Source organism: Melanostigma gelatinosum, assembly GCF_949748355.1.
Source record: "Melanostigma gelatinosum genome assembly, chromosome: 9".
Classification (NCBI taxonomy): Eukaryota; Metazoa; Chordata; class Actinopteri; order Perciformes; family Zoarcidae; genus Melanostigma; species Melanostigma gelatinosum.
Window position 1 is genome coordinate 19,076,471 of NC_136642.1, and position 14,243 is coordinate 19,090,713.

Below are 14,243 nucleotides of genomic sequence, written 5' to 3' on the forward strand. Positions count from 1 at the left end.
TGTATTTCCAAAATATTTCGCATCTTTATTTATCTCTTTTAAGATGCAATACAACTGTGATAATTGTGTTAATTACTTAAGACAAAGTCCATGTTCTGAAGTTGAATATTTTCTCATAACCTGTGTCTTACATTTATTGTATTATATTTATTTTGCAATGCTCAGAGTTCACGGAGGGGATATCTCATGTTTGGTAATCTCATATTCTGACATATAACTTCAGTATAATGTATTATTCACTGTGGCTCTATTAGGCCAATCAAAAAGATGAGTACGTGTTCGACGGTGCTTTTATTTTGAAGGTCTTTTTTGGTATTCATTCTGCGTGACTCTGAGGAGAAATTATATCGAATCTCTTACTCAACTTGCCCAATACACTTTGTGGCAGCAGCAGTTTGAGGAAGAAAACTTGGCAGATCGAGGAATTTACCGATAAATAATTCAAGAAAATACTTGAGTCCGACGGTAAAAAAGGAGAGTTGTTTAGTTTGATAGCCCAAGCTGTTGCATTATGGACCCCTCTAAGTCTGCGACCGCTCCTCCACCGGAATGGGCCGGTGAGAAGTCCACTATGGGCCATGTGGCCACACCCTACCCGAACCCGGGGTACCCTCAGCCCGGACAGGGATACCCACAGCCCGGACAGGGATACCCACCACAGCAGCAGGTAAGAAGCTCAACACCGGGGATAAAAATTTTTAAAAAAGCGAATATTTTTATTGTAGATAATAAGATACTACTCCTCTCCCCATTACCCTGCTGAAGATGATAGCAAGCCAATGAGAATACATTTTAATGTTGGTATTTTCTAAAGAGTCCTCTTCATGTGTATGAATGATGTAAAATAGAAGAAAAAAAAAAATTAAAAGTAATTTGGGCCACAAACGGATCATTCACAATATAATTATCCTCATAAGGGTCCTGGTGGCAGGGACTTTTAAGAACTCTGTCCTATGTTATCCCACTGAGTAAATGTACCTTAAAAATCCGTTAAATTTGATCAAGGTTACTAAAGATTGGAAAGTGAAAGTTAAGAAGACGTCTTAGCCATAGACAGTCATCAGTCACACAATAATCGTCTATAATATGACTGTAGACATATAACATTAGTTAATTCTCACTTTTAAACGTGTGTTCACCAGTGTTCACCTTTAATCGACCTATTTTTCGACATGGACAAATTAAAAAAGGTGGCCTGTCATGGTAAAGTATTTTTATTTGAAATGGATATAGATTATATAAATTCAATTTAAGTCATATATAAAAATGGGTGAAATTGTTATAATTTCAAAATACAAAATACAAATATTAGAAATGAAAATACTATTCTACATATTTTTTAAATAATATATAGAATTTTTAGACATTGGGCATTATGTAATATGTTGAACATCATAAAAACAATTTTGAATGGCCATACTAAAGTGCATTTAACAGATAAACAGAACTGAGCATACACCCTTTTTCCAGGGCTTCGGCTGACAAGAACAAGTCGTGCTAGAAATCAGTCTGCAGATAATCTTCATAAGCAATATTACACAATAAAAAGACGCGTGGCACAAGTTATTGATGGACAGGATAGTTATTTAACTACATCTGTGGTAACAATTGGGTCATGACAGCTGGGCAGATGTGTGACATGTCATGTGGTGTAAAAGATGGAATGATGGCAAAAAAGGCCCTCTGAGGTTTGCTGGACGCCAGGTATTTTCCTTGACGGATCAGTGTTTACTGTCAATGAATTAACTTTGTTAAATGGTTCATTACAGACGTCAATCGTATTTAGATGATAATGAAAGGAAATTCAGCCAAGGATTATCACAGTTTGTGCTTTAATATATATGATCTTAATATCCAAGTTGAATTAATATGAAGTCTCTTTTCTTTTTTTCCCTGATTATAAAGAAATCAGCTGAAGACCACCTCTTTGGTCACTAAAAGCACCAAACAAATCTGTTCAAGAAGCGAGTATTTCACCATTGGGGCCTGCTGTGGTTCAATTGTAGTTTCGTTTCTTGTTAAACCTCCCAGTTTACCGTAATTCATTCACTACTCCCCCTCCTCCCCCAAAACGTGTTTACATTGTCCCTGAAAGTTGACTTGTGCTTCCGGGGTGTGGCCTGCAGGGCTATGGAGCTCCGCCGCAGTATGGAGGTGCTCTTGGGCAACAGCAGTACCCGGGAGGACAGCAAGCCACTGTCACAGTCCAGCCGACAGTGTACGTGACCCGAGGCCCGCTGGATCACCCTGTCAACGACTACTTGTGCTACTCCATCTTCACCCTGCTGTGCTGCTGCCTGCCACTTGGAATTGCTGCCCTCATCTACTCCATCTCAGTGAGTTTGAGTCACATGTATTTACAGTAAATTGTTCATGTACACACAAAACAAAATGTCCCCCAACCCAAACCCAAGTAATTTAATTCTGACTATGTGCCAAAACAGAGCCCATGCTGCAGCTGAACCGTGCATGTTTCAAAAATACAATAAACTTAAAATGAAGAATCCCTTTTAAGTAAAGAAAAACAGATGGCATCACACATTTCTGTCTTGTATTTCTGTCTTGAAACATGTCTAATAATTCCAGTAGCGCTGATGTCTTTGTGTCTCGAGGTAATGACAGTGGATTAATGAGATTGATGTGAAATTTTAAAAAAGAAGAAAAGTAACCTCTACTCAGCTAAAGAATAGCTAGGTGAGCTTTCTACTTTGTCTGCCACAGCATGCATTATGGCTACAGACCAGAGGATGAGGAAAGAATTTAACATCTTGTCTAAGGTGATTATATAACACAGGTCACGGCAGAACACACTTGCATGTGAGCGGATGAGTGTGTGAGCCAAGTTTGGGGAAGTGAATGAGATTTACTGGAAGGGGTGGAGATCTGTGAGGAAGGGAGCAGAGAGAGGACAGGGAAGATGGTGTCAACAATAAAATGGAGAAGACATTTTGTGGTCCTGAATGTTGTATTATGTGAGCGGTAGACTGGCCTCGGTTACGACTATAATTTGCTAACTTAAGGAGGTTAGCATTAAGCTAATCATTACCTCCCTTTAGGAGTGATTCTTCACTTTATTGGTAGTCCTGTCTTTTTGTTGGGTGAGGTAACTCAAAGGTTAGTGAGTTAGCTTTTGCAAACTCACTAACAGTGACAGTGTCTCTAACAGTGTCTCAGCACACTTCTTCGGGAGGAAAGGTTGACTGATTGTTTCCATATGGTCGATGTTTAGTCCTCACAGGGGAAAACATTCTTGTGTAACTTCCTGCACAAATCTATAAATATAACATTTATTCAACCCTGAAATATTTAAGTACATTTACTGAGAGCCTTACTTGCACATGGAAAGCGGACTTTCTTTGAAGCTTTAAATGTCCTTTGAAATGTCTTTTATGATGGAAAATGTCTCGGTTTCGGCTTGTTTCTGTGCAATGTGTGGCATGAGGAATGTTTAATTATTAACGAGAGCAATGAAGTATACGGGTATATCATACACTGCAAACAAAATCCATCTGACCAAGTCATTTGTGTGTATGCATTTTGTGTGTGTGTGTGCATGTGTGTGTGTGAGTGTGTCTATTTGTGTTACTGGGTGCGTGCAACTTGCGGTGGCATACCTTTTATAGCAGCAGCAGTTGTTTGACTTTATTTTAAGACTTACTCCACATTTAGTATTCTCTATTTACCTTGATGTTTGAAAGCAACGCACAGAATAGAGTCCCACATGTTGTTTCTACATTCTGTCCTCTGATCTTTAACAACAGATTTTGTTGTTCCATTATATTAGAGCTCGCTCCTCTCCTGCTCTTTAGTGAACAATCTCTGGTTCATATGTACGCAGAGCAAAGTCCATTGAGGTCAGTTTATGGACAGTAGACCAGTTGACTGGTCCCAGTGTCTGCGTCTCTAGAGACAGAATACCGCGACTGTGTTATTCAGCCAGCATCCTTGTAAGGCTGTTACTGTAATGAACATGAACGTCAGCTCATAGCAAGTATCTCTTACATCTTAAATCTCTTACATTCGGCCATTTCGGTGTGTTGTTCAAATGGTTTGAAGCCCGGTAGTGTAGTTCTCTGACCTTCAGTTGTAACGTCATAACGATCCATCATAGAATTTGCACAATGCTTCATTCATTTTGCTGATTCTAAAAATATTTGGCAACACAGTTTAATGGTAAGCTACCATTGGAAGGAAGTTGATCCACAAATGTTGCCATAATAACAGCATTTCAAGGTGGGGCTTAAGTAATTAACTACAACAGTTGTGTGGGGGCATTAATGATGTTTGGAGACGGAGTCTTTGTTTCAGTGTGAGCGTTTGTCCTCAGTATGTGGACACACAGCTGCACAAACACACAAATGCCAATAATCCCGGGTTCCCACCGGTATTTCTCAGTGAGAAAAGTTTAAAAATATGTTTTTAATGTTTATTCCTGGGTAATACAAGGATCTCAATAAACAATCTTCAACCATGCAGGGATAATACCATAATCAGCACTTTGTTGAACAGTTAAAAATCATTTGTTGATCCTCAGTGCAGCATCATTGTTAACTGTATGTTCCTGCAGTATTTCCTGGAAGTCAGACTCGGACTACTCTTGACTCCTGTCCAGATGCTTTAGCTCTCTGTAAGTGTCTGTCTCTCTCCTCCTCTCTTAATTGCACCATTGTGTGTCAGCTCTCTCTTTGGGGGACTTTGATAATGAAGAGAAATAACTTTCTGCTGGACTCCAGATGAGACTTGAGAGTTGAAGTTCTCAACACAGCAGCGACTGGCGAGTTCGGACAACAGTCGCTTTTGTCAGGATCCGACATCAGCGCTCCGTGTGTCTCGCTCCAAGCCACTCCGGGCTTCTGTGACAGCGTCATCAAGCGGTCCTTTGTTTCCCAAAGCATGAGCTTTTCCTTTAGCTTAGCACTTATTGACAGTGGATGAACATCCAGACAGTAATTGCAGGGGTCCTTACAGTGTGAAGCCATGATCTGCACTTCCTGTCCTTCTGCAGAAACACAGTGCTGCAATAATAGATGAAATAATTCACATGCAAAATAACATTTCTGATTTTAAAATGTATTTAAAATATATATATACAAATTTGATAATGTCTGACGAAGTATGCAAGTCAAATTCTAACTCTCCAAATGATGAAATAGCTCACAATACATCAGGGTCCAGGAACAACATGATTGTTGCACTGTAGTTGTATTTCGGGGGATAGTTTCACCATGAGATAATATCCGCTTGCTCCTCTTAACACGCTACACTATTCAGCTCCCCATTTCCTGAGATATTGCAGGCAGCCATTTTACATCAGAATGAGTCCAAATATAACTCTTAGGAATGCATTGCTTTTCTAGAGAGCATTGCACGCTGTTAGGCTGACAGTTTTAGGGATTAATGTCCCACATTAACAATGTAATTAACAATGTAAAAAATATCATCTAGACGGAGGACAATAGGGGTCAATGTTCTATTATTATTGTTGAGTTATATTACATGTTGTCATAGGTAGAAGGAAGCATCAAGGTGTTGAAAAAATAAGTGACCACAGTATATATAACACGTTTTATTTATTATCCAAATTCCATAACATTTCACCACAATAAATGAATAAAACAATAAACCATCACTACTACAAACCTTGTAGTGATGTGACAGTGCTGAGATGGCTAACAGCTCCAGACAGCATATTTCCCTGATACAGACTTTTATCTTATCTAATCTTGTTGAAACAGAAAGAAATATACATTTACCGAAAGCAACAGAGGCACGGTTTTTGCAACAGGATACGCAGCTCTGGCTGAAAGTGAGCCAGACAGCTGCTGGTTATCATAACCAGCTTTACGAGAGCAGAGAGGGCCTTCTCACGAGACCTACAAAACACACACACACACATTCCTGCAGCACTCTATTGTGTATATGACTGGATTTGAGAGTTATAATATTTGCACTTCCCTCGTCTCAAAGTCAACGTTTTGTTCCATAATATGTCAGTTAATACCTTCGTCGTGAATTTGAAGCTTTTACGTGTCTGACAAGTGGCTGAATGAGAATATTAAATCTTCATCACACCGACTAGTTCCCCTTCAGAGCCTCATTGTGTATGATCTCACTTATGTGACCGTGGTGTAGTCCGTTTACGACCTAACGTTAGCTTTTAACTTCTGCCAATTACATTCACGCTTCAAAAATCATGAAAGTGTTATTCATTTGTGAAGATTATCTTGCTGATCAAAACCTGTAAGTATGATACACTTTTGTTTGCCACAGAGCTAATTTTCTGCAATAATCCAAATTCCAATGGAAAAATCCCATTGTCTTTTTGTCAAGGGGAAAAGTGCAATGCTCCTTTCGGGGCTGGCTTCCAAAAACACGTCATCCCTGCAGCACTCTACAGCAGTGTGGTAATGAGAGTGGGGGTTTGATTTGATTCAGGCTCTCTGGCTACACTCTTGATAAAGGCACAGGGCTCACTAACCACTAACAGGCCTCTTGCTTCATGATCAAATCTATCAGCACATGTTTTGATAAAACTGGACACCAGTAAAACCACCTTCATCATTTCCTTTTGTAAGAAATCAATCTTCTTATGTCCTTTTATGGGTTTTTGTCCCAATATTGAGGTGGATTTTTTACACATGTGTCGGTTTATCTGAAAACATCTGTATTCAGTCTTTCTTTTCCTTCATCTACACACTAAATGGTATTTGAATAGTGGAAATAAATAAGAGATTAAAGCTGGGTTCACCTGCTCAGTTTGTATTCAAAAGGGACTGTGTGCTTTAGAGACTATACCAAAATCCTCAGCAAAACGTGTTTGTAAATCTGACAGATTACAGTTGAAAATGTAACCAGTAGTGATTAGTTTGAGTTCTGCTCAGCGGTTGGCAAATATCAGAACTGTGTGTTTCTCATATCCTGAATGTGTTTACAGACATGACTGTTAGTCCATGATCATGTCGTCGAAGACAAGATTTAACAATTAAAATGATAACTGCAGAGGGTTTTTGACAAACTCTGCTCTCAAAGTGAAAAACACAGACTTTGTGAAGATGGAAAGCAGAAGTTGAGTGAAAAAGATCCATTTTTAATTGTATCTATATTACTAATATATTATAATTATGACCATATTACTAATATATTATAATTATGACCATATTACAAATATATTATAATTATATACATATTACTCATACATTTTAAATGTATCCGTGTGTCAGGATCCAGGATTCCCCTGTCTGTTGTGGTGTGCCATGTGCTCTGTTTGTCCTCTGCCTTCAGACACCTCCCAGGGCCGCACCCTTAATCGTGCACGGCTGAGGACACTCAAGCTGATCACCTCCTGCAGCCTGACACACCAGACTCAGGGCCCCTTAATGAGTAGCCTGCCACTATATAAACTCTGGTCCTGCAGTCTGGGAGTGTCAGGTCGTACCGTCTTCAACCCGCTGAAACCCTGTGGATTACACTCCACGGCTCTGCCCTCCTTGTGTTTGTGGATGCGCTCCGCCGCTCTGCTCTCGTTGTGGTCTACGGATTACACTCTGTCGACTCCAGTATCGAGCCACGGGACTTCACGCCGTCAACTCACCAGCCCTCCAGTGTCGAGCCACGGGACTCACACCATCGATCTGTCAACTCTCCAGTGTCGAGCCACGGGACATCACACTGTCGATCTGCCACTCGGGTGTCGGACCACGGGCTCCACACCTGCACCCACCTGTCTATAAATAAAACCTGTTTAACATTCACTTCTGTCTCCTGTGGTCTTGCGTTTGGGTCCTATCTGTGAACTCCCGTGACAGAACGACCTGACCATAATGGACCCAGCAACCACAGGAGCAGCTACGCTGGCCGGATATAGCACGCAGCTGGAGGCACACCAGCAGAGGCTCATGGAGATGCGTCAAGCCCTGCAATCCATGGAAGCTGAGGTCTCTGAGGGGGACCCAGCAACCACAGGAGCAGCTGCGCTGTACAGCACTACCAGGCTGCTGGAGGAGACGAGACGTTCCCTGGCGAAGATGAGACGTTTCGCGGCTGAGGTTTCTCGGGTTGGCTGGTGCGGGCAGGAACTAGCCCGGACAGTCAAGTCTCCACCAGTTCCAGCACCCGCACTATTCCCGCCTGTCCTCGCTCCGCCGGTCTGGGAATCCCCCGTGCCGGCTCCGAGTCCCTATGATGGAACACTGGGGAAGTGTCAAGGCTTCCTGGTGCTATGCCAACGGGTGTTTGACCGACAGCCCCTGACTTTCGCCTCAGACAGGTCCAAGGTGTCTTACGTGGTCTGCTTACTGCGGGGAAGGGCTTTGGACTGGGCCATGTACACAGTGAGCAGCGACCAGCCTAATACTGTGGGGTATGTGGACTTTGTGACTGCTCTGATGAGAGTTTTTGACCCTCTGGGGAACTCTGAGTATAGGGTCAAGCACCTTCTCAGCCGGAGACGGAGCCATGCAAGGGTAGCGGAACACTCGGTGGCCCGGTCGACTCCGGCTCCCCGTAGTCAGACTGCATTGCAGCCAGCTCCTGTTCCTGTCACCTCTTCACCACAGCCAGCTCCGGTTCCTACCGCCTCTGCGGCACAGCTTGCGCCAGTCCCGGCCGCCGCCGTCTCTGTACCGCAGCGACCTCCAGTCCCGGCCGCCGCCGTCGCAGTGCAGCAGCGACCTCCAGTTCCCGCCGCTGTCATCCCGGAGCAGCAGCAACCTCCAGTTCCCGCCGCTGTCATCCCAGAGCAGCAGCGACCTCCAGTCCCGGCCGTCGCAGTCGCAGTGCAGCAGCGACCTCCAGTTCCCGCCGCCACCGTCCCGGAGCAGCAGCAACCGCCAGGTCCCGCCGCTGCCGTCCCGGAGCAGCAGCGACCTCCAGTTTCCGCCGCTGCCGTCCCGGAGCAGCAGCAACCTCCCGGTCCCGCCGCTGCCGTCGCAGTGCAGCAGCGACCTCCAGCTCCCGCCGCTGCCGTCCCAGATCAGCAGCGACCTCCAGTTCCCGCCGCTGTCATCCCGGAGCAGCAGCGACCTCCAGTTCCCGCCGCTGTCATCCCGGAGCAGCAGCGACCTCCAGGTCCTGCCGCTGCCGTCCCGGAGCAGCAGCGACCTCCAGGTCCTGCCGCTGCCGTCCCGGAGCAGCAGCGACCTCCAGTCCCAGCTGTGGTCTCGGAGCCGCAGCTATCCCCGGACCTCGCGGCCGCGGAGCCAGAGCCGCTCGCTGGTCCTGCCACCGCAGCTCCAGTTCCTGCCGCCGCAGCTCCAGTTCCTGCCGCCGCAGCTCCAGTTCCTGCCGCCGCAGCTCCAGTTCCTGCCGCCGCAGCTCCAGTTCCTGCCGCCGCAGGGCCAGCGCCAGTTCCTGCCGCCGCAGCTCCAGTTCCTGCCGCCGCAGCTCCAGTTCCTGCCGCCGCAGGGCCAGCTCCAGTTCCTGCCGCCGCAGCTCCAGTTCCTGCCGCCGCAGCTCCAGTTCCTGCCGCCGCAGCTCCAGTTCCTGCCGCCGCAGGGCCAGCTCCAGTTCCTGCCGCCGCAGCGCCAGTTCCTGCCGCCGCAGCTCCAGTTCCTGCCGCCGCAGCTCCAGTTCCTGCCGCCGCAGGGCCAGCTCCAGTTCCTGCCGCGGCCGCCTCTACGCCAGTTCCTGCCGCCGCAGCGCCAGCTCCAGTTGCTGCCGCCTCTACGCCGCAGCCCGCTCCAGTTCCTGCCGCCGCAGCGCCAGCTCTAGTTCCTGCCGCTGCCACCTCTACGCCGCAGCCCGCTTCAGTTCCTGCCGCCTCAGCGCCGCAGCCCGCTCCAGTTCCTGCCGCCTCAGCGCCGCAGTCCGCTCCAGTTCCTGTCGCCGCCTCCGTGCCGCAGCCTCTCCCACACCCGGCCGCCGTCCCAGAGGCGCAACGACCTCCAGTTGCCGTCTCTGAGCGGCAGCGACCTCCAGTGCCCGCTGCCGTCTCTGAGCAGCAGCGACCTCCAGTGCCCGCTGCCGTCTCTGAGCAGCAGCGGCCTCCAGTGCCCGCTGCCGTCGCGGAGCAGCAGAGACCTCCAGTACCTGCCACTGCGGCACCAGCATCCTATTCTCCAGAGCCCTTCCGCCCGCCCGGCCGCCCGCCGGAGCACCCGGGGCCGGAGCCCTTCCGCCCGCCCGGCCGTCCGCCGGAGCACCCGTGGCCGGAGCCCTTCTGCCCTCCCGGCCGTCCGCCGGAGCACCCGTGTCCGGAGCCCTTCTGCCCTCCCGGCCGTCCGCCGGAGCACCGGGGCCGACGCTCTTCGGCGGCCCCGTGGCGGGTCAGATCCTGTCACCCCTCCTCCGGACCCCCGCCGCCCACCCTAGTCGGCCTTATAGCTGTGGGGACATCCCTCCTCCGGACCCCCTCCACCCGCCCTGTGTTGGGTCTTGTGTTACGTCTGGAATCCGTGCCTTAAGGGGGGGGTACTGTCAGGATCCAGGATTCCCCTGTCTGTTGTGGTGTGCCATGTGCTCTGTTTGTCCTCTGCCTTCAGACACCTCCCAGGGCCGCACCCTTAATCGTGCACGGCTGAGGACACTCAAGCTGATCACCTCCTGCAGCCTGACACACCAGACTCAGGGCCCCTTAATGAGTAGCCTGCCACTATATAAACTCTGGTCCTGCAGTCTGGGAGTGTCAGGTCGTACCGTCTTCAACCCGCTGAAACCCTGTGGATTACACTCCACGGCTCTGCCCTCCTTGTGTTTGTGGATGCGCTCCGCCGCTCTGCTCTCGTTGTGGTCTACGGATTACACTCTGTCGACTCCAGTATCGAGCCACGGGACTTCACGCCGTCAACTCACCAGCCCTCCAGTGTCGAGCCACGGGACTCACACCATCGATCTGTCAACTCTCCAGTGTCGAGCCACGGGACATCACACTGTCGATCTGCCACTCGGGTGTCGGACCACGGGCTCCACACCTGCACCCACCTGTCTATAAATAAAACCTGTTTAACATTCACTTCTGTCTCCTGTGGTCTTGCGTTTGGGTCCTATCTGTGAACTCCCGTGACACCGTGTTACTCATGCTATTCCACCAAGCCAGACAAGACTCTTCAGCTTATCTTTAAGGTATTTCTCTTTGCGTACCAACACTTTATTTTAGATAAGAGGTAAGTTTAACATTGAATTCATAAGGACAACATACCCTCTTTAATTTAATTTCTGTTGCGTTAGCCACACTAGGTCTGGTATGACCAGTAGCTCATGCTGGCTAACGTTAGCTGATGTTTGCAAACTAAAGATAGATATTGCTGTATTACTGAGGTTTGGATTGCACTGCGTTTTATCATTTACCTGTAATGGCCACTTAATTCCCCAGTCAAGCGGAGTTATGTAGGGTTGAATGCATGGCCTGCTAGCATGGCACTGCAGGTCATGCCCATACTATACATACGTCTATTATGTGATGCACATGTCTCGTTAGTCAGTACATAAATCTAACCTCATGTCAAAAAAACACAAGTTTAATTACATTTTTTCACGTTTCGTTCTTTAAACTCACTCATATCGATTTCAAAATATTTTTCAGGCCCGTGAAGCCAACCATGCCGGGGACCAGAATTCGGCGGAGCGGAGCAGCAGGTTGGCCAGGACACTGAACCACGTGGCCCTGGGACTCGGCATCGGGTCCATCATCCTCCTCATCGTTTACATTGCCATTCTGGGAGGTTCTCACTAAATCTGTTTCATCATATTTCCCATATTTCTAGTTCAGGTAATTAGACCACATGAGGAAGATTCCTGGTCATCAGGAAGAATTTTGAGTTGAAAATGTGGAACCCTGAAGTCCCCAGATTGGTTGGAGGTTATTGATATATTAATCCACAGAAGATGATCATGTCATCCATTACTCTCCAACACTGTAAAGTGTAACCAGTACAACCTTCCAAAGATTAAGATTTGTTCAACATCTGTTGTGTCTGTGATTTGCTTTTACTATGTTATCACACATCAAAAATCAACAAAATATATATTTTTCCAACTTTGATGCCTTATAAATTCACCCTTAAGTCAGTGTTGCTCCACCACACATGTATTATTATCTAAAGTCTTTTATAATCCGTGTTTGAATAGTAAATGATTATCAATACATAGTTTGTAGTGTGTCAAAATATATCTTGAGCTGAGTTTGGTTCAGTATTGCGATTGAAAGATTGAGATTTGTCTGATTGCATGATGGCGGACATTTTGCTGCCCTTTCAGCAGAATCGTTGGCTGTAAATATTCACTGAACAACCTCTAGCTTTCTTAAAAGTATGCAAACAAAGAATAACATACTACTAACCAAAGGATACTTCAGAAATACTCTCAGAAGTAGAGATTTGGCTTTGAATGGCTCCTGCTGAACAAGGGAAAGAAGAGATGTTAAGCCTGTTTGTGTACGGGATCTGAGAGTGCACACTACAAGGTGATCTACTCCTCTTTGAATTGCACCAAAGTCCTCCTCTTTATTCCAGCTGAACGGGAATGTACAGCTTCACATAAAATCTGCAGAAATTTAGCAATGTCTGTATGTTCTTTTATAAACCACAGCTGAAAAAGTAAGATTTACTGTATACCAGATTTCTTTATAAATAAAGTGAATATATTGAGAGGGAAAAAAGACTCTGTGCCGTCTACTCTGTTTAGATGATTTATATCTGACCAGTACCAGAGTCCAGAGCCTAGAAGTTCAGCTCTCTGATAGTGGCACTGTTAAACTTTAACTGCATCCATCAAAAGCTGGTCTCAAGCAGTGTATCAGACAACAAATGTGCACTCTGTAGTCAAACAAACATTCCTTTGTGGACTTTAAATATTGGTGCCTCGAGTTGCAACCACATGTAGTAGTGCGTCTGTATACAATTGAAGTGGTAAACAAAAAAAGCTCACTATTTCAGTTTGTCTCTGTAGCTGAAGTTTCTCGAGTTGGAGGAGAAAAGTGGCTACCTCCCAATTTCAGGTAGAGGCTCAGGTTCCAGGGAAGGACAGCAAGAATGTGATATAATAATAGACAATTCTAGGCACTACCATCCCTAGAGGTTTTCAATCGCACTATAACGCTTTGGCAGGTATTATATTGCATGCTGTGTGGTATTAAATGGTCTTAATAAAGTTAAAAGTAAGTTGCAAACACCCTGTTGTGGAAGAATGTTTTTTTCTTTTGTTCAGTCAACATCTCAGGCTAGCCTGAAGCTGCCAGTACCCTTTCTTTAGTTTAAAGTGCAGACATTATAACTGCGTCAGGGTTTTTAGTGTCAACACAGAATTGTTTTACTACATTATGTAAGCTGTGCAAGAGAACGAACTGACATGACACAGCACTACAGCTGTGGAGTAGAGACAAGGTCTGGAGAAACGTTGGTGCGTCATGAGTTAATGAAAGTGATCCAAGGCTGGTTCGGTAAATGACTTGCCTCGGTTTCAGGTGTGTCTCTGCCCACACCTGATCTCAATGCTCTCATCAAGGAGAGTTTGGAGCCTTCTGGCAGGAATGTAGCTACCTGCCACTACCCTGCCCCTCAGGCCCTTACACCATGTAAGGACAAGCACTGCAAATGAGCTTCGGTTATAAATACATCTGATTTGTCCTCCTTCCCCGCTCAGTGCTTTAGCGAAAGTGCAGTTGTCTGTGTTGAATGATTCTTTGCAGGCCTGGATCATCATCATCATCATCCCTGCATAGAAGCCATTAATAAAAGCCAATATCTGTCATTTAACTTTAAAAGACGCAGCACAGGCTGACTGAGCACGCAGGAGGCCCTGTTTCTGATGACGTCAACTGCTGGACAAAGAGGAGCGAGGTGCTACGGTGGCACAGGTTTGACACATTTACAGCCGTTGAAATCTACCATAATCCATCTTCCATAGGAAATAGGCCACCGACATGTGTCAAGTAGCTTGCAGCTTGCTTACAGTGTAACCACTGTGCTCAACAGTCTTGTGGTTGCTTTACTACACACGAGGTTTGAGAAGGACCACGAGTAGCAACGAGCCGCGCTGTGGTAAAAATACTGAACATTCACACGGTGCCTCATGGAAATGTCTGGTACAATATAAGATGTTTGTATAGTACATGTAGAGAGATGAAGAATGGAAGTATTTTAATAAGAAAGCTACCGTTGCAAAATTCCTACTTTTAAAGAGAAGTCACTTTGCTAAAAGCCACAGTGGGTTAACGTTACATTACATTATATATGTCATGGCAGTGTGTAGCTTCTATTTCACACGTAACTGTGTTGTATATTTATCATAAGCTCAAACATCCATAAAAT

The 14,243-nt window shown here is 46.1% G+C and overlaps 1 protein-coding gene across 1 annotated transcript; it reads left to right on the plus strand.

The window, feature by feature from the left end:
• Positions 1 to 341: 341 nt before the first annotated feature.
• On the plus strand, positions 342 to 13,104 carry LOC306781688 (uncharacterized protein). Its single transcript, XM_079274664.1, has 3 exons — positions 342 to 667; positions 2,127 to 2,336; positions 11,519 to 13,104. The coding sequence occupies exons 1-3, from the start codon at positions 512 to 514 to the stop codon at positions 11,666 to 11,668; spliced, it is 516 nt and encodes a 171-aa protein (XP_079130790.1). The 5' UTR covers positions 342 to 511; the 3' UTR covers positions 11,669 to 13,104.
• Positions 13,105 to 14,243: the final 1,139 nt, after the last annotated feature.

What these genes read in the sequence shown, in the direction of transcription:
- LOC306781688 (XM_079274664.1), top strand. Translation starts at nt 512, where the DNA reads ATGGACCCCTCTAAGTCTGCGACCGCTCCTCCACCGGAATGGGCCGGT. An exon ending in GATACCCACCACAGCAGCAG is followed by an intron (nt 668 to 2,126) that starts GTAAGAAGCTCA and finishes TGTGGCCTGCAG; the next exon opens with GGCTATGGAGCTCCGCCGCA. An exon ending in CCCTCATCTACTCCATCTCA is followed by an intron (nt 2,337 to 11,518) that starts GTGAGTTTGAGT and finishes AATATTTTTCAG; the next exon opens with GCCCGTGAAGCCAACCATGC.